Genomic DNA, 21,120 nt, shown 5'->3' with positions numbered 1-21,120 from the left:
CCGGAAGTTCTCCGTGGATGATGGAAGTGGACATCGACGGGGTCCCAGTCTCTATGGAGATCGACACAGGGGCGATGAGCCAAAAGACCTTTGAAAAAATTTGGAGGAATCCTGCCACTCGACCAAAACTGTCTCCTGTCCAGGCAAAGCTGCTCACCTACACCAAAGGTAAAATCCAAATCGTTGGCAGTGTAGACGTCCATGTCTCCCAGGGCGGCGTATTGCACAAACTCCCCCTATGGATTGTAGCCGGCGACGGTCCCACGCTGCTGGGCAGGAATTGGATGAACCAGGTCCACATCAGGCGAAGTGGTGCTGTGGAAGAAAAGAGCACCACAGCCTGCCTGCAGCAAGACCACAGAATGGTTGCTGCACCACAAGCACGTGGAAGAAAAGAGCGCCACAGCCTGCCTGCAACAAAACCACAAAATGGCTGCAGCACCGCAAGCATGTGGAAGAAAAGAGCACCACAAAATAGCTGCAGCAGACCTGCATTCAAAATGGCCTCCTCCATGCCATGAGTCAACATGGATGAGCATCATGGGACATCGAGCGGCCAATCGGATTTGAAAGCTCCCTTAAAGGAGACCGGTAACAAAAAAATTTAAAGGGGAAGTTCCAATTATTTGAGTACACAGACTTTAAAGCTAAAGATGCAATTAAAGGGTGCAAGTATGAAAATATATGCAATGTAACCATGAATTGTGATTCTGGTTTAACTAATGTGACTAATGAGATGAATGCAGGTGTCAGTAAGGTTAAGAACAAGTTTATTATGCTTAATAATAATGATAGAGATTGTGAACTGCCTAATGTAACCATGTCTTTTGAAACCAGGACACCCAAAAGTGATGCAAGTGCTAGAATATATAATGCAGGCTCGACTATGTGTGATCAGGGCCAAGGTGTCATGTATACTGGTAGGACACTGCCAAAGGACATTAGGTTCTACAGGGACCATGCTGATGCCAATGGAATCCCCCTGTGGGAGACCCCCAGGTCCAGCAGGCTACCTGAACATGTAGCCTGGACCTTTGGAACGAATGTGATGCCCCTTGCAGGACACACACACAGGCAGTGGGAGCAGACCCACGACAGGGACAGTGGTGAATGGGTAGCCCAGCCACCACCAATAGCAACCTGCACCAGACCAATCCTACAGCCCCTGGCCACCAGGGCCAACACCAGAAGCATGAGGCCAATACCCTCCAGCTTCCCTGGCAAACCCTGGGATGACCTGGCCCTCATCCCCATTGGTGGACAAAGAGCCCACCCAGTCTTGTGGCCCTGCCCACCACCCCACAACTACCCACATCACAGTGTATACACACCACCCACTGCTGCCGTGGCTACCTCCCCGAGGGATCCCACAACAGTGACACCGACATGGTTTGTGTGTGAGGGAGGGGAAATGTACGAGGCCAGCCTCAAGCACAGGGGTCACACCTGGCAACCACACAACCCTCACCACAACCTCCCATAGCCCACCACTGATCACCTCCCCTGGGCATGACAACTAGGATATGAAAAATGCTCAGGGGGGAGTATTGTTGTGTAGGCATGCCTGTTCACTGTGTGATGTCTGTAACACTGTCATGCAACATTGAATGTACCCATGTACTGTACACACCATACCGGTATACTAGAGGGTGCTGTTGCTGGAGACCCAGGGGTTGCCTGCACACGGCAGGCAACCCAGTATAAATAGGAACACACAGCTTGTTGTCAGTACTCAGGAGCTGCTAATAAAGGACTGCAGATCTGCACAGTTTAAGACCATACCCTGCCTCGTGGAGGCATTACTAAAGGTGCCTACATACACCACAAATAGCTACAGAGAAAAAGATGGGTAAATGGAGTTGAGGTACAGATCAGCCATGATCTAACAGAACGGTGGAACAAACTCGAGGGGCTGAATGGCTTACTCCTGTTCCTATGTTCCTATGTTCCCAAAAGGAATTGTTGGAAATCTCATTTTCCTTTCCTCTACATAATCCAAGGCAAGATGCACTGAGAAGGAGAAGGAAGAAAGAGTTAAATGGCCTTCCACCTCTGCTCAACCCAACCTTATCCTCAGCACTCCTTAATTCATCCCTTCCCTTTCACTCAATCACTAGCCCAGATAAATTCAAATGCTTGTTAAGAATGTGTTTTTTTCGAACACTTTCCAGTTCTGTCGAAGCGTCATCGTTAACTCTGCTTCCTCTCCACAGATGCTGCCTGAGCTGCTGAGATTTCCAGCATTTTCTGTTTTTAATTCCACCCAGGGGACTGCCGATTGTTCCAAGAGGGGCTTTTCACACAACACAAAAAGATGCCTGAAGACCCAATGGGATCTCACAATGGGGGAGCAGAGGCTCCTCAGAAGTCTGCCTCTAGCTCCTAAGCCTGTGGGCTCAGCTCTCTAGGGTCCTGTTGTTAAAACGGATCCATTACAGACCCAATTCACATCCGGACCGGGGTCAAACAGGGCTGTGTCATCGCTCCAACCCTCTTCTCAATCTTCCTTATCGCCATGCACCACCTCACAATCAACAAGCTCCCCGCTGGAGAGGAACTAAACTACAGATCAGTGGGAAGCTGTTTAACCCAAGCTGCCTCCAGGCCAGGTCCAAGATCACCCCAACCTCTGTCGTTGAGCTACAGTACGCGGACGATGCCTGCATCTGCGTACATTCAGAGGCTGAACTCCAGGATATAGTCAATGTATCCACTGAGGCATAGGAAAGCCATGGGCCTTACGCTTAACATCCGTAAGACAAGGGTCCTCCACCAGCCTGTCACCGCCGCACAGCACTGCCCTCCAATCATCAAGATTCACGGCGCGGCCCTCGACAACATGGACCATTTCCCTTATCTCGGGAGCCTCTTATCAACAAAGACAGACATTAATGCGGAGATTCAACATCGCCTCCAGTGTACCAGTGCAGCCTTCGGCCGTCTTAGGAAAAGAGTGTTTGAAGAGCAGGCTCTCAAATCTACCACCAAGCTCATGGTCTACAGGGCTGTAGTAATACCCACCCTACTGTATGGATCTGAGGCATGGAAGATGTATAGAAGACACCTCAAGTCGCTGGAGATACATCACCAACGATGTCTCCGCAAGATCCTGCAAATCTCCTGGGAGGACAGGCGGACCAACATCAGTGTCCTCGACCAGGCTAACATCCCCAATATTGAAGCACGGACCACACTCGATCAGCTTCGCTGGGCAGGCCACATAGTTCGCATGCCAGATAGGAGACTCCCTAAGCAAATGCTTAATCGGAGCTCCTTCGTGGTAAACAAGCCAAAGGAGGACAGCGGAAACATTGTAAGGACACCCTCAAAGTCTCCCTGGTAAAATGCGACATCACCACTGACACCTGGGAGACCCTGGCCGAAGACCGCCCGAGGTGGAGAAAGTGCATCCGGGAGGGCGTTGAGTTCTTCAAGTCTCAACACAAACAGCATGAAGAGGCCAAGCGCAGGCAGCGGAAGGAGCGCGCGGCAAACCAGCCCCTCCCACCCCTTCCCTCGACGAATGTCTGTCCCACCTGTAACAGGGTCTGTGGCTCTCGTATTGGACCTTTCAGCCATCAAAGAACTCACTTAGGGAGTGGAAGCAAGTCTTCCTCGATTCCGAGGGACTGCTTATGAGGGCTGTGTATAAAACTCACATGGAAGCACTGAGGACCATTTCAGCAGACCTGATTCAGTTGGCATAGCCCGAAATCTAATACAACATCTGCTCTAGTATTTGGGTGTTGTGTTAAGAAACAGCCACTCATCTCCTTAATTCGATCGCACTTTCACCCCCTCTTTCTGGTCGGCCCTGGTCTGACCACAATACTCAAATGCCATGTGATTTTTGCTCTATATTATAGAACCCTGCAGACCCTCTTGCTTGCTTCAATAGCTCTTTACCCACCTCTTCACCTTGAGTTGCTGATTGATATCAGAATCCAATTATTATTTTGTTTTCCTAATCATTACTAATTTCCACACACTTTGTTTCAGCCACCTCCTTTTCTGTTATAGCTGATCTTTCAATACAATTTGTATTATCCTATAAATGCAATAGCACACCTTCACTTAATTACCAGTTTCATTTTTGCAGATCATTCCATTCCCATGCTATCTCCAACTTTTTGCCACATTTTAACTCGCTGCATACACGTCCAGTTCAGAAGATTATTCTTACAATTCATCTCATTTGTAAAAAACATATTTAAACTTCTCCAGCGACACACTCTTATCCCTATTCGTATTTCTTTTCGATGCTCTTAACATTATCTCCTCCTATTTCTTGGCCGCAGTCAATTACTTTCTCAGCTATATGCCCCAAAATATTAGCCCAATGTAAAAAGTCCCTTTTACATTCACATCTAAATTCTCATGACCTTGAAAATCTCCAGTTAAAAAAAACTGCATACATTTGATTGCTCTGCATTTTACTGCCATCTGGTGGGAGATGTTGGTACAGTCTCTATTTGACATTCTTCCTGCAATAATCAACAGTAACAACAACTTGCATTTATATAGCATCTTTAACATAGCACAACATCCCAGGCACTTCACAGGAACGTTATTCGACAAAATTTGACATCGAGCTACAAAGGCAATATTAGGAGAGGTGTCCAAAAGCTTGGTACAAGAGGTAGTTTTTAAGGAGCGTCTTACAGAGGGAGAGTGAGGTAGAGCGGCAGTGGGGTTTACACTATGAGCTTGAAAGGGGGGACTATCATTATTTTTATGTTAGATCACTTCATTGTACAACAGCTAATTTTCCTTTTCATTGTTGGTGTCACATGCAAGTAATATTATCACGACAGTGATACCTTTCTAACATGAATTACATTTTTTGGGACACGGGTAATATTACGTAATTGCATATTAGTAACAAAAAACTTACTTGTTTAGCCTTTCTAAAGCTTTTCTGAACACCTTTATGTGAGTAGCAGACTGGTGGATTTCTTTCGGTGGAAATTTGTTTGCATCACACTGTAAATGCAGCCTGACACCAGATGTAAGCTGAACAAGACTCTATGGATCAGGCAGTTACACTCCTGTTTTCTTGGGAGTCGGTTTAGGACTATGCAGCTTGCTTTATACGTTCATGTACATAAAAACATTTTTCTCATGTATTGTATATGTATTGTTACCGTGTTATTTGTTTTATTAGAAAAATAATTAATTGAAGGAAATAGCAGATAGAAAACTTGAATAATTGCAGTCAAAGATTATATGCAAAATTACATCTATTCATTTGAAAATAAATGCTAAACTGAAAGACAGTATTAGGTAGAATCCTAAACCCTTCATCCTAGTGTGATATACGCTATTAGATTTGTTATCAAAGTGCTGTCATATCAAGTGAAATTGTTGACAACAAAAACACTTTGGATTCTTTCATCCTGAAGATGTGACAACATTTCTATAACTACAATTTGTTCAATTACAAACCCAGTAACACAACTTGTACATGGCTGGAGGGTATTTATTTTCCAAATGCTCCTGTATTTTTTATTTGTAAATATCAGATAATGTTGCGGTGGCAACATATTCAATGGTTATTGCTGTATATCCTGAGATATATCACATTAGTAAATTAAAAGTTTTATTACACATATAGATGGTGTGGAGTCATCATCATCATCATCAAAATTGAGGAAGACTTGCTTCCACTCTAAAAGTGAGTTCTCAGGTGACTGAACACTCTTAACACGGGAATTAGTCTCTGTCACAGGTGGGACAGACAGTGGTTGAAGGAAAGGGTGGGTGGGGAGTCTGGTTTGCCGAATGCTTCTTCCGCTGTCTACTCTTGTTTTCTGCATGTTCTCGGCGACGAGACTCGAGGTGCTCAGCGCCCTCCCGGATGCTCTTCCTCCGCTTAGGGCGGTCTTGGGCCAGGGATTCCCAGGTGCTGGTGGGGATGATGCACTTTATCAAGGAGGCTTTGAGGGTGTGGAGTGACACTGGGTTATAGCACCAACACGCACTACAATGAAGGGTGGATCGGGGTCGGGGGAGGAACATGTTTGATCCCTGCAGTGGGGAATTGATAATAACACCAGTACGGCTCAAGTGATAATCAATAGCTACTTCTCACCTCATAACATTTAGGTTCCTCATAAACTTAATAGTCATTGGTGGAAGATGTCAGTGAGTCTAATTTTTACTTTCTATTTTCTTTATTTCTGCTTTAAAGGTCCAAATGGTGGCTGGTATTTCCCATGTTCCCTGAGAGGGCCGATATTGAATTTAAATGCTTACAGAGCAGTTTCACCTACACTAAGGACCTGAGTGATAGTATGTGCAGATTACAGTAAGGACTATGGTGAAAGTATGTGCAGGTTTCAGTAAGGACTATGGTGACAGTGACAGTATGTGCAGATTACAGTAAGGACTATGGTGACAGTATGTGCAGATTACAGTAAGGACCAGGGTGACAGTATGTGCAGATTACAGTAAGGACCAGGGTGATCATCATCATAGGCAGTCCCTCGGAATCGAGGAAGACTTGCTTCCCCTCCCAAAGTGAGTTCTTTGATGGCTGAATAGTCCGATACGGGAGCCACAGACCCTGTTACAGGTGGGACAGACATTCGTCGAGGGAAGGGGTCGGTGGGGCTGGTTTGCCGCGCGCTCCTTCCGCTGCCTGCGCTTGACCTCTTCACGCTCTTTGCATTGAGACTCGAAGAGCTCAACGCCCTCCCGGATGCACTTTCTCCACCTCGGGCGGTCTGCGGCCAGGGTCTCCCAGGTGTCAGTGATGATGTCGCACTTTACCAGGGAGGCTTTGAGGGTGTCCTTATAATGTTTCCGCTGCCTTCCTTTGGTTCTTTTACCATGAAGGAGCTCCGCATAAAGCATTTGCTTAGGGAGTCTCGTATCTGGCATGCGAGCCATGTGGCCTGCCAAGTGAAGCTGATCGAGTGTGGTCAGTGCTTCAATACTGGGGATGTTAGCCTGGTCGAGGACACTGATGTTGGTGCGCCTGTCCTCCCACAGGATTTGCAGGATCTTGCGGAGACATCGTTGGTGATATATCTCCAGTGCCTTGAGGTGCCTTCTATACATCGTCCATGCTTCAGATCCATACAGGAGGGCGGGTATTACTACAGCCCTGTAGACCATGAGCTTGGTGGTAGATTTGAGGGCCTGGTCTTCAAACACTCTTTTCCTCAGATGGCCAAAGGCTGCACTGGTACACTGGATGCAATGCTGAATCTCCGCATCAATGTCTGCCTTTGTTGATAAGAGGCTCCCGAGATATGGGAAATGGTCCACGTTGTCGAGGGCCGCGCCGTGAATCTTGATGATTGGAGGGCAGTGCTGTGCGGCGGTGACAGGCTGGTGGAGGACCCTTGTCTTACGGATGTTAAGCGTAAGGCCCATGGCTTTCCTATGCCTCAGTGGATACATTGACTATATCCTGGAGTTCAGCCTCTGAATGTGTACAGCCGCAGGCATCGTCCGCGTACTGCAGCTCAACGACAGAGGTTGGGGTGATCTTGGACCTGGCCTGGAGGCAGCTCGGGTTAAACAGCTTCCCACTGATCTGCAGCTTAGTTCCACTCCAGCGGGGAGCTTGTTGATTGTGAGGTGGAGCATGGCGGCGAGGAAGATTGAGAAGAGGGTTGGAGCGATGACGCAGTCCTGTTTGATCCCGGTCCGGACGTGAATTGTGTCTGTAATGGATCCATTGGTAAGGATCATGGCCTGCACGTCATTGTGAAGCAGGCGAAGGATGTTGACAAACTTTTGGGGGCATCTGAAACAGAGGAGGATGCTCCATAGCCCCTCACGGTTGACAGTGTCAAAGGCCTTTGTAAGATCGAAAAAGGCCTGCATTTTTCCTGCAACTGTCGCGCTGCACAGATCATGTCTGTTGTGCCCTGTAGGGACGAAATCCGCATTGTGATTCCGGGAGGAGCTCCTCGGCCACAGGGAGAAGATGATTGAAGAGAACTCTAGCGACAACTTTCCCAGTGGCTGACAGCAGGGAGATTCCACTGTAGTTGCCACAGTCGGACTTGTCCCCTTTTTAAAAAATGGTCACAATCACTGCATCTCTGAGATCTCCTGGCATGCTCTCCTCCCTCTAGATGAGAGAGATGAAGTCATGTATCCACACCAACAGCGCCTCTCCGCCATACTTTAGCGCCTCAGCAGGGATTCCATCCGCACCCGTAGCCTTGTTATTCTTGAGCTGTTTTATGGCTTTGCCTACCTCGTGCAACGTTGAAGTTTCACTGAGGTGGTGGCGGGCCGCATGCTGCGGGATGGAGTCGAGAACACTCGAGTCAAAGGCAGAGTCTCGATTGAGGAGATCTTCAAAGTGCTCCTTCCATCAGGCCCTGACAGCCTCGGTGTCCTTGATGAGTGTTTCCCCATTCTTGGCCAGGTGCGGGGTGGGGCTTGGACCGTAGGTGGCCTTGACTGCAATGAAGAATCCTCACATATCGTGGCTGTCGACTAGTTGTTGTATTTCCTGTGCTTTCTCCATCCACCACCTGTTCTTTAGGTCCCAGGTTTTTTGTTGGACCTGAGTCTGTAATGTTGTTTTGCAGCTTCTGAGTTGGGTTGTTGCTTGAGGCTCAGAAATGCTTTGCGCTTGCGATCTATTAGTTCTTCGATCCCCTGATCATTTTCATCAAACCAGTCCTGATATTTTCTGGTTGAGTGACCAAGTGTCTCTTCACAGGCACTGGTTACAGAGGCCTGGAGGGCAGACCAAGCGCTGTGGGCATTCAGCATCTCAGGGTCATCAAGACACGCCAGACTGGCTGTGAGGCACTGGCTGTATAGGGCTCTCTTAGCTGGGTCTCTAAGCGCCCCGGCATTAACTTTTTTGCGGAACTGCTTCTGCTATCCCATCTGCTTTGGGGCAGTGTTAATGTTGATGATGGATCGGATTAGGTGGTGGTCCGTCCAGCAATCGTCAGCTCCTGTCATGGCGCGGGTGATGTGCACATCCTTGCGATCCCTGGCTCACATGATGACATAGTCAAGCAGGTGCTAGTGTTTGGAGCGAGAGTGTTGCCACGATGCCTTGTATTTGTCCCTCTGGTGGAAAAGGGTGTTGGTGATGAGGAGTTCATGTTCTAGACATTTTGTCAGGAGTAGGGTACCACTGGAGTTGGCTTTCCCTACCCTCTCGCTGCCAATCACGTCTCCCCAGAGGGCTGTGTCTTTTCCAACCCTGGCATTAAAATCACCCAGGAGGATCAATTTATTGCCCGTGGGGACGCAGGACAAGGATGTCTCGAGGTTGGAATAAAAACCCTCTTTAACCTCATCCGTTGCATCAAGTGTAGGAGCGTACGCACTGTGGCGCATTGGTTCCGGGATAGGTTAATACGAAGAGTCATGAGGCGTTCGTTAACCCCACGGGGGCGGTCTTTGAGGTGGTCGACCAGCTCATTCTTGACGACAAAGCCGACTCCATGAAGGCGGCGTTCTGCCTCTGGTTTCCCTTTCCAGAAGAAGGTGTAACCTCCATCATATTCCTTCATCTGGCTTCCTCCTGCCCGCCGGGTCTAGCTTAGGGCTGCGATGTCAATGTCAAAATGCCTGAGTTCTCGGGCAACTATGGCGGTGCGGCGTTCCAGCCTGTTGCTGTTGGGATTGTCCATGAGGGTCCTGACGTTCCAGGTCCTGAACTTCATACTGACGAAGTGGAAGATGCCTGTGCGTGAATTCTTTTAATGTGGGGTGGCCGCTGCACACCAGCAACCACATGGGCTTAGCTGAACAAGGTCTTGGTCCAGTGGCAAGGTGGTCCAAGACAACTGGAGATCAGGCACAGCTCTATAAACCTAATTGCCTACGGCGAAGTGTTGGCTGCAAGGACCAGGGCGATAGCATGTGCAGATTACAGTAAGGACCAGGGTGATAGTATGTGCAGATTATAGTACGGTGAATGTATGTCCAGATAATAGTAAAGATCATGGTGATGGTATGTCTAGATTATATTAAAGACATGGTGGCAGTATGTGCAGATTACAGTAAGGACCAGGGTAATGGTACGTCTAGGTTACAGTAAGGATCATGGTGATAGTATGTCTGATATCCAGTTGTGGATGTGCCACAATTTCATCCAGTTAAACATTTGAAAGGCTGAAACCATTATTTTCAGCCCCCACCAGGCACTTGCTCCTGATTCCAACCCCTCTCCGGCCAAAGTTTCAGGTTGAATGGGTTCTAACACAGCAGTTTCACCTTCACCAAGGAGGTTGTGTAATGGGCCAGGCTGAAACTTTATGTGGAGGATAGTTATCCCTAGGCCTGGCTAAGCGTGGTATTGATGGAGGCCTGGGGTGATACACCCCACTGTAGAAGAAACCTCATCTCTAAGATATAGAAACTTTCTTCCAGTGAAACATTATGTGCAGTCATTTTGTGGTACAGAATACCTGTGCTGCAGAATTATTGGTATTTGCTGACTAAAGAGAGAAATTCACAAATCTGGAAACAAAGGTTTGTTCTGTGACATTTTTTCCTGCAAAAGGCAACACACTGCCACCTGCAGGAAAAACAAAGCACTGCTTCAGTGCAAAAATTATATTTTTCCCCTTGCAGTTTGTAAAAATCAATTTAAAGTTTACAGCTCCTAAAACGTAATACCGTAGAGCGGATATTTTTCTGCTGCTTCTACATTTACTTACTTTACCTGTAATTCTCCTGGTGATGGTCAGCTTGGCCCATTGTTACCTTTGTTTCCAGAATTGTGAGCTCCAGTCTTTCAATCTGCTGCAGGTGTAGTCATGTGTACAAGTGTAGGTGTATTACAGAGTCCATTCATCCACACGATGCAGCACAACAGCAACCATAACTTCTCGCATTTATATAGCGCCTTTAACACAGAAAAATGCCTCAGGGCGCTTCATAGAATTAGACAAAAATGGATGCCGAGCCAGAGAAAGAGATATTTGGAGGTGTGACCAAAAGCTTGGTCAAAGAGGTGGGTTTTAAGGTTGGTCTTACAAAAGAGGGAAGTGGAGAGGCAGAGTGGTTTAGGAGAGGAATTCCAGAGTATAGGGCCGAGATGGATGTAGACATGACACCAAAGGTGGGAAGAAAGGAGGGGAGGGGGTTGAACAAATAGCTAGAGTCAGAAGAATAGGGAGTATGTTGGGGAGGGGGGGGCGGCTGGAGGAGGTTACAAAGCTAGGGAGGAGTAAGAGCATGAAGGGATTTAAACACGAGAATGAGAATTTTAAATTGAATGCATTGGGGGTGCCAAGAGACAATGTAGGTCAATGTGCACAGGGATGGTGGGTGAGCAGGACCTGCTGTGGGATAGGGTTCGGGCAGTAGCATTTTATACGTGCTGATATTTACAGAGGCTGGAGAATGGGATCCATTGGAAGAATCAAATCTGCCAGTGACAAAGGGTGAGATTTTTAGCATCAGATTGGCTGAACTAGGGGCAGAGGCGAGCAATGTTATGGGGGCCGAGGTAGGTGATATTTGCGATGGAGAATATTTGGGGTCAAAATCTGAGCTCGGGTTGAATCGGATGCTAAGATTGCAAGTGGCCTGCTTCAGCCTGAAACAATGATAGGGCAGGGGGATGAAATCGTTGTGAGTATATAGAGTTTGTGGTACTAAAGATAATGGTTTCAGTCTTATGAATGTTTGACTGGAGGAAATTGTGGCCTATCTACGACTGGATATCAGACCAGCAGTTTCACAACACAGAGGGACTAGAATGATGGAAAGAGGTGGTGGGTAGGTAGAGTTGGGTATTGTCAATATACATGTGAAAGCTGACTCCATGTCTACGGATGATGTTGCGAAGGAGCAGCATGGAGATGAGAAAGATGATAGGGCCAAGGATAGATCCTTGGGGGTCTCCGTAGGTAATGGTGCAGAGATGGGAAAAGAAGCTATTGCTGGAGATGCTCTGGCTACAATCAGATAAGTAAAAGTCAAACTAAGCAAAGGCAATGAGGTAAGCAATGGAGGAAAGGCATTGGGTGACGATGGTGTGGTCAACGTTGTCAAAGTTTGCAGAAAGGTAGAGAAGGACGAGAAGGGATAATATACCATGGTTACAGTAACAGAGGATGTGATTTGTGACTTTGATTAGTGCTGTTTCAAAGCTATGGCAGGACGGAAACCTGATTGGAGAGATTCAAACATGAAATTGTGGGAAAGATGGGTGCGAATTTGGGAGACGACAACTCATTCAAGAACTTTGGAGAGGAAGGAGAGGTTGGATATTGGGGGATAGTTTGCAAGAACAAAGGGGTCAAGTGTGAGTTTTTTGAGGAGGGGCTTGATGGTGGCTGATTTCAAAAGGAGGGGGACAGTACTTGAAGAGAGGGAACTGTTAACAATATCAGCTAAAATGGGGACCAGGAAGGGAAGTTGATTGATAAGATGTTTAGAGGGAATAAGATCAATGGAACAGGAGGTGGGTCTTATGGACAAGATGAGCTTAGAGAGAGCAAGGCGAGAAACTAAAGATGATGCAGGGTCAGGACTAAGACAAGGGGAAGTCTGGGGAAGTCTGGCAGAGGTAGCTGAAAGAATGGTTTCAAGCTTACTGGCAAAGAAGCCCACTTCTTGTAGAGGTGAGGGCGGAGGGGGTAGGGATGAGGGTTTTAAGGAAACTGTTGGCAATGTTGAAAAGAACTCAGTTGTTATCTTTGCTTTCCAGGATGATTCTGGAGTTGTGGGCATTTCTAGCAAATGAGAGTGAGGCCTGTTAGTGCTTGATGTATCCGACCAGCATATATTACAATGCTCCTTAGTGAAGGTGAAATTGCTTTTTATGCATTTAAATCTAATTTCACATCCCACGGGTGGCATGAAAAATACCATCTGTCATGTAGCCCTGTAAACCAGAAATAAAGAGAACACAAAAGAAAGTAAACATCATCTTTCGGATGAGATGTTAAACCGAGACCCCATCAGCCCTCTCAGGTGGACGAAAAAGATCCCATGGCACTATTTCGAAGAAGCGCAGGGGAGTTATCCCCGGTGTCCCAGCCAACACCATTAAATCAGATTATCTGGTCATTATCACATTGCTGTTCATAGGAACTTGCTATGCACAAATGGGTTTGCGCGTTTCCTACATTACAACCGTGACTACACTTCAAAAGTACTGCACTGCCTGTAAATAAGTTTGGGACATCCTGAGGTTGTGAAAGGTGCTATGTAAATGCAAGTCTTTCTTTTCTTTCTTTATTTCGATATACTGACCTTTTCTTCCATCAACTGATTGTTTTTTTTTTAAAAGGTTAAAATGTTATTATTTGAAAATAACTGTTAAATGATCAGCATTAGCAATCCGTGGCATTTTCCGAAACCTTGCAATATGAGGTAATTTGTAAAAGTAGAAGTGATCACAGGTTTCTTACCTTTGCATTGTAACCCTTGTTTCATCAAACCCCAGAGCAAAGAACCACAGTGATCACAGAACGTGGGCACTTTGAAATTGTGAATGCTAAATTTATGAGGCATGTTGACACTGAAGCGCTGGGAGCCCACCTGCACAGAAAGCAAACAGAAAAGATGTATTTCATCCAAATTTGAGTCAGTTTCAGATACCTATACATAAAACAGTTTGTTGCCAGCTGTAGGAAACACAGAGCTGAAATAGAACTGTGCTGCCCAGAGCCAATGACAGGAAGTACACAAATATCTAGAGTAATGGATAAAGATGCACTCTGACGCACCTTTTGTTAATTTTGTTGGCTTTTATAAGGCCTCAATAAGTTCACTACTTGCTACTCTTGCTGTATCACTAGGAGTATTATATCACATTTGATCAAGGTCAAAGCAAGTTGGTGAGGTCTGCAGGGCTGCTAAGCCGGCAATGTCATCATGCTATTTATTGTTGACAATGTGACAAAAAAGCCATTCTGTGTTATTCCCCTCCTCCCACAAAAATATGGTTGTTGTCCCTTCCATGTCGCTAGGAAACAATGCTCAATTGCAAAATATATACCTCATCCTGCGCTTCTTGCTTCTTCAAACCAGCACACTTGGTTATGATAAGTTCATGACATCGTTTATGCACAACACAAGTACAGACTGTAAATTCAAATGAAAGAAAAGTTTTTGTTCATTATCGGCTTTGAACTTCAATGAATATTAGTCAAAATGGGAAACCAAAAGTGCAACAACACTAAATCAGGAACAAACAACCAAATCCATCAATTGAAATTGTCAGCATTCAGGATTTGGTTACATTTGCTCTCTTTGCAGTTAATTAACTTTGTTTGAATACATAAATTCAATAAACTATAGGAGCCTCATTACTAGTCTGTGGGCAAATTTGCAACTTGACACAACCAGAGGCATTAATAGATTTTGGTTCCTGTCACAACTGGAAAGTTTGCACTCTGAACCTTGGTATTTTCATTCTGTCTGTCCTTACTTGAAGGAGCTAATATCATGAGTGGATCAATGTAGCATGAATTGCCTCTTTTGTGCTCTGCCATCTCATTTATTATACTTATTCTAGCCATAATCACTCATTCCTGATTTACTTTGTCTCTCCTTCTCTTTTCAACTTGGTCCTGCTATAGACCTTGGCCCTTCACCGTTTCAATAAAAAAATACATCATTGTTATGTCAGAGCAGTTCTGTCAATATTACCAAAATGTGAAATCCATCAGGCACTATATATCCCTGGAAAGACAATAGTCAAATAATATTTGTAATTGCTTCTCTGCTCATTAAAATAGAAGGATAGTGCACACACAGCAAATGGCAGGCAGTAATTATGCCCAATGTTCTTGTTGGTGCAATCATCACAATGGCAGCCAGATGGGAAATAGAGCACTGCTGTGACACTAGTTCATTATATGTCTGTAAAATGAATGATTAATTAACATTGGTCAAAATTTATCAAATTAATCTCAGAGTTAGGATTAATTTCTCAACATCAGCCGTACACACAAAGCCAAAAAACCTGCGAAATTTGTCTGCTAAAACAATCTTTGTTAACTTGTCTCCTTGCATTTCTTGATTCCATGTAAACAGTAGCAGGCACTTTTTTCTCTCAAGAAATGTGCGATTTATTAATTGGGCAAACGTAGCTAAATACTGGAAGGCTGAATAGTGAATAAACCGTTCCCTGCCAACCTAATATTCATTAAAATACAAAATTAGCATAACAAGTCCGTTGAGGGAAAATTAGTTGACTGATAACAACTTTCTGTAAATAGACTCAGGTAACAAGACAGAAAAATAGAACCCTCTCTGCCATTCAGTGATATATCCCTTCTGATACATGTGACATTGACCATAATCCATTAACAACACTGATGTCAAGTGATTCAGTTGCTCTGAGTTACAAACTGCTTACACGAATGGTATTCATTTATTTCTTTTAAGTTTTTAAAATGTATTTTCATGACTTTTGATAGCGTGGGAGGGTCCCATTATGCCATTTGAGCTGCCTCTTACCTGTGCCCTTGAATAACTGGTTGCACTTTGAAAATTCCCACAATTGGTTAAACATTAAACTCATTTCAACATCAAATAGCTGATTCCCACATGACGCTAAGTTTTACATTTATGTTTCCGCACAGAGGACGGCATCCAGTAGCAGGAAGAATGCTGATTCCCCCTTCAGGAGAAAATGCAGCTGGTCTGTGACTGTCGCCCCCAATATGCCACTTAAGCAGATATCTCTGGCCAGCAAGCCCAAAATAGTGGGGCCCCACCTACTATCACAAAACAGTGAAGAATTTCCTCTCAGGTAGGAGATCTTTTCAATTGTTCCCTGTTGAAATACTTTAACTTGAGAATCTTTACCCCCTTCCACTCACCTCCCGAGATTATTGCTCCTGTACAAACAACCCCATGAACAATTCACTAGTGGTGCAATTTAACCTCTATATATTAATAACATGTTACATGAGCGGCATTTGTCATGTTCAAGAGTTGGAGAATTCTATTAATTCGGTTAAGCAGAGAGATATATTCTGAAAACATTTATGAATAATGCCTCTCAGTCATTTTGTTGGCACTGCAGAGATCTCCTTCAGGCCTTGGGCTAAAAGCAAAAAAAGCCCATCAGTGACATTCATAACAGCCATTTAACCAGTGCTCTATTGGCAAAAGTGAACACTTCCACTGGGGCTTTCAGGACCGTGAGCCTGTTTCGTGTATTAATAAAGTACAGTTATCACATGACTCCTCAGCGAACTGACATGGTAATAAATTTCACAAATTTAAACTCGGCCAACCAGAAATCCATGTAAACTGATCGATTTATGTTTTGTTTCAGCATGCATCTGTCACAAAACCACTGGATAGTCAACAGAAATAGACCAGTGAAACTGTACAAAACAGTAAGTGTATCAAGGCAACAATCTTTAAGATAGAAATTTGAAACCCATCTCTTACCCTGACACTGGTATCCTTGTTTACCTATTACTCCCCTGTAAAAGAAAAACACAGAACAAACAAAAGTTAAGTTAGATTATTGGTATATTGCCATTTATGTATTTATTTTCAAAAACACAATTTCAATGTTTATGAACAATATTTTCACATGCTCCAAGTGGAGATAAAATTAATCTATCATGCTGGTGATTTTATAGCAAATTCAGGAGAGGTCTCAGAAATGGTATAATCAAAAATAGGGTCTGTCTTTTTCCGTAGGTGGGAAGAGGCATTTAGACCTCTCCCGGACCTGTGCTCGAGAAATAAAGACCTGATGTGAATTAAGACCTACCCGACTCGACTCATTAGAAGAACCAGAGGTGGTCTCGGTTGAAAAGCAACTGAGACAGCGCGGGCACATTTCACCCGGTCTCAGAAGTGTTAGATGGCGTAGTCAGCAGGATTTCCAAGCTGACGACCTGAGCGGACAGATCATTGGGGGTAAGTAGTCATTTTTGAATACTTATTAGAGCCTAAATGAGTGCTCGTTAGGCTCGGACACACTACGGAAATATAGCATAAGAGTGGTCGGGAAAGGCAGTCACTCAGGCAGTAAGTGGACGCACTGACTTGGGTGCAAAAAGGCACCGGGCATGGTAGAGTTAAACCGGCAAAATGGCAGAAAAGGGTAAAGGTATGGGAGCCAAAAGTCTAACCAAGACACTAGGAAAAGAGTACGAGAAGCAGCTAAATAATCTTACGCCAGTGTTGTGAATACACCACCAAGTGTTGTGGAGAAGCCACTGAACAAACCACTGAGGCCAGTAAGGCACGGACACTGTTAGAAACACAGTTACAGGAGAAAGACCAGCAGTTACAGGAGGTTAAGGTGCAGAAAAACCAACAGTTATATTTTAAGCGAATCCTCCCTAGTAGCTGTAACAGCAGTTTTAAAAATTTGAAAGCTGCCATTAAGGTGGTGCAGAGAAAGGTGAAACAAGGTGGGCAGAAGGACCCTGCAGAATCCAAAAGGAAGTTCAAAGCGTTTGTGTTTACTGTTGTAAGACGATTGTTTAAAAGACGGAAAAAAGTAGAGAAGCATTTCTAGGATTCTAAGGTGAACCTGACACTTAAGCTTCTAACTTTAGTGCCGAGAAAAATAAAACATAGAATTTGCTACTATGGATGTTTGAATAGTCATGGTATGTATTGTGTGTGGTGTTTCAGTGTGAATGGTAAAGTTAAAAAACATGTGGCTGTTTATTTGTCTTGGTGTGTCTGTAGCTTTTTTCCAAATGGCACTGGTTAGTGTACAATATTGATTTGAATTAATTTGGAGTTATTGAGGTTAATTAACCTATTAAAACCAGATTTTTATTATGGCCATGGTGAAATTCTGGTTGGGTTAAATTGTGTGAAAAACCTCTAGTTCTGGACATGAGGCAATCACATATATTGGTATTTTAAAAATAAAAAATTAGGACCAATTTCAAGAATGTGTGACCAGGGAGAAAAAGCGAAGGACTGCTATTATGCATGGAGTACAGAATGATTGCAATGAATGATATTGGTATGCGTGGTGTTGCTTTACAGATTGTTGGTACCATTCTTGTGTGTTTGTTGAACTTTTAAAATGCAAACAAAAAGGAAGGTCATTCTTTGCACAAGACTTCAGAAAGCAATACCTTTTTGCAGAGTTGAATGTAAATATTTTGAGCATTTTTAAAATTCTTGAGTTTTTGAATTTGAGTAGATGTTTCCCTCAGGGACAGAAATAGGATCAGAATTGAAGAATTAGCCCATTGGGCTGGCAGGAAAGCCACATTAGAGTTTCTGTTTTTTTCTTCTAAGCAGGAATGCTGATGGTGCAAGATTACCGAGAGAGGTTGTTTAATATGGAAGTGACTTCAAGGAAATCGGCAGGGTCCCGGCCTGCAAGACCATCAGCAGGCCGGGGCCATTAGAGGGAGCAGCGTGCAGCGGCATACCACTGCAGGGAGCAGCACGTGCTGCTGCAGGAGGGCGCCGGCTGACTGCAGTGGGGGCAAGTACAGCAGGAGTGGTGAGGTCGGGGCGAAGGCGCAGCAAGAGTTTGTAGAGGGATGTGATCGGGGCCCAGGAGAGGCGAGGGCCCAGGGGCAGCACGGGCCAGCCCACACTGTGATATGTGTGTGCACTAGGTCCGTGCAGCAGAGCTGGTCTCCAGTCGTCTTGGGTAATCCTTGCCACTGGACCAACTCCTAGCTTGGTCAAGCCCGTGTGGTGGTTGGTGTGCAACGGGCACCACACCCATTAATAAAATCCATGCACAGGCATCTTCTACCCTTCAAGGTGTAGTTCGGGATCTGGAATATTAGGTTCTTCATTGAAACACCTGTGAACTCATCCCTTTTCGGCGTTGGAGCAAGTCATCCTCGCTTCGAGGGACTGCCTATGATGATGATTTTTTAGGTAACTTTGTTTAATGCTTTTATGAGTTTACATCCACATAATATTTTATCAAGCATTTGTATGCTTTGATTGCATGGTGCTTGTGAGAATAGCACACTGATACATTAAGGTTTCTTGGTATGGCTTGGCTTGCACTGAGAGTAATGCAAGTTTAAATAATGAAGCAATTTAATTGTTCTTAGCCCCTAGGGTTCAGTTGATTGGGGAACGAGAGGATCCTACTTACTAGTGGCTCTATGGTTCTATGTACCAATTAAAATGAAATTATATACAGCTCTAAGTTGCAGATTTATGACCACGAGGACATGCACAGAGGCTGGCAGTCTCAGTTTAATTAAGACTATGGGGTACCGTATCATAGTGGTTATGTTACTGGACTAGTAATCCAGAGGCCTGGATTAATGATCCAGAGAATTGAGTTCAATCCCACCACGGAAACTATGAAATTTAAATTTAATTAATTAAATAAATCTAGAATGGTGTGATGACCATGGACTCAATTTTTCCCAGTGATTTGTACCGTTTTTTGGAGCAGGCTGCTCTTTATGGCCTAAGTTGAAAAACCAGAGTTTCTCCAATCAATGTGCACCAGTGTAACTGAGTTAGTTACAATTTTTTTAGGTCAGTTTTTCTTTCAGCCAAAGGGGGCGTAACCAGCCACCTACGCCACTTCTGGCCATTTAGGGAAGTTTGGCCAGCTGAGAGTTACTCCAGTTCCCTTCGGGCGGGGTTGGAGGTAAGTTGCTGCTGTGTGTTTTTTAATTCTTTTAATGTGTTGGGAGCTGGCTTGCAGCGTCAGCTCGCATTGTGTCCCTGGTTACCATGGCAGCCTGATCTTTTTGGCACAGATCAAGGCTCCATCCCCAAAACTAAAGGTCACGTCAAAATGAAGAAATCCAATGGGGAAACTTAGAAAAACATTTTTTGGTGTACTTGGGCCCCAAAAAATCAGGCGTAACTCTTCAAGTGCGCCAAAAAAATGCTTTGGGGAAAATTGAGCCCTATGAAACTACTAGATTGTTGTAAAAACCCATCTGGTTCACTAATGTCCTTTAGGGAAGGAAATCTGCTGTTCTTATCCAGTCTGGCCTATATGTGACTCCAGACCCGAAGACACCTTCTCAAAGGCAATTAGGGATGGGCAATAAATGCTGACTTTGCCAGTGACGCCCACATCTCATAAACAAATATAAAAAAGACGAACAGACTATGGAAGAGATGACATGGAATAGAAGAAACTCGTTGGTATATCCACCACAGCTAAGCATACAGATTCAGCATCATAAATCCTCCACCAAGGGAATAGGAAGGCAGATAATGAACTCTTCCCAGACTTCACCTGTCAATTAGCGGCTATAAAGTGCTCTTCTGCACTAGTGAGGTGACAAGTGTCAGCTGCCTTCTGTGGATAGCTGTTTGCCTCACCTGTCAACTGGTTGACTTAAGACTCGGGAGTTTTAGCCTCAGTGTCAGTAGTTCAGCAGACAAAAATATTTTATGTATTACTAAATTTACTGTTTTACTTGACCAAAACACTACCTATGAGATGGCAATTTTACAGACGCAAAGTTTCTAAAACACATCACCATGGTGGAATGAAATCTGCTAATTACCATATGTATGGATGGCTTTTGAAACATTTGTGCTTGAAGCGTATCCCTGCATATTCTAGAGCATGAATATAATTGCCTCAGGGCAAATGCAAAAGAAAGTGGGATGACATTGTATCTTCTGACATGCTGCATTCCATATTCCATTCTGAATCGAATTGTTAGGCACAGCCTCTACTCTCAACTGAGAAGATACTTAATTCACACAACGGCAATCTATAATGGCTACATTAACCTTCACTCCCATTGGAAAAGGTGAGCATCAACCAAAAATACTTCAATCAACTTCATACTTGTGATATATGCACTTTTTTCTTTAATCTTCTCTCCTCCTTTGCTGAAGGCATTAACATCTCCCTGTCTGCCCCACCATTAGTAGCAGAAACTTCAGCAATACGGGTTCTAATCTGAAATTCACTTCCTAAACTCCGCCTTCTTTAAAAACCTCCTCAAAACCCATGTCTTCAGTCAAGCTTTTGGTCACTGCTCCCAATCTTTTTTCTTGGCTTAGCTTCTTTGTCTGATCAGCCATGATCTTATTGAATGGTGGTGCAGGCTTGAAGGGCCAAATGGCCTACTCCTGCATCTATTTTCTATGTTTCTATGTTATGTTTCAAGCAGTTTGGGACATTTTTACATTAAATATACTAAATAAATGCAAGGTGTGCTATTGTCACTACACAGCTTATAAGGAACTGGAACCTTATGATTTGTCCCTGAC

At 44.5% G+C, this 21,120-nt stretch overlaps 1 protein-coding gene across 3 annotated transcripts in view; it reads right to left on the bottom strand.

The window, feature by feature from the left end:
* Positions 1-21,120, bottom strand: part of LOC139273052 (protein kinase C epsilon type) — an 801,226-nt gene that overhangs the window by 328,231 nt on the left and 451,875 nt on the right. For all 3 annotated transcript variants that reach the window (XM_070889353.1, XM_070889354.1, XM_070889356.1), the window contains 3 exons: positions 16,360-16,394; positions 13,949-14,034; positions 13,359-13,488 (listed from right to left, as the gene is read on the bottom strand). In XM_070889353.1, the coding sequence (XP_070745454.1) occupies positions 13,359-13,488; positions 13,949-14,034; positions 16,360-16,394 (251 nt within the window). The remainder of the gene's footprint in view (positions 1-13,358; positions 13,489-13,948; positions 14,035-16,359; positions 16,395-21,120) is intronic.

Source organism: Pristiophorus japonicus, chromosome 9 (genome assembly GCF_044704955.1).
Source record: "Pristiophorus japonicus isolate sPriJap1 chromosome 9, sPriJap1.hap1, whole genome shotgun sequence".
NCBI lineage: Eukaryota > Metazoa > Chordata > Chondrichthyes > Pristiophoridae > Pristiophorus > Pristiophorus japonicus.
This window is presented reverse-complemented; position numbering and strand designations above follow the sequence as displayed.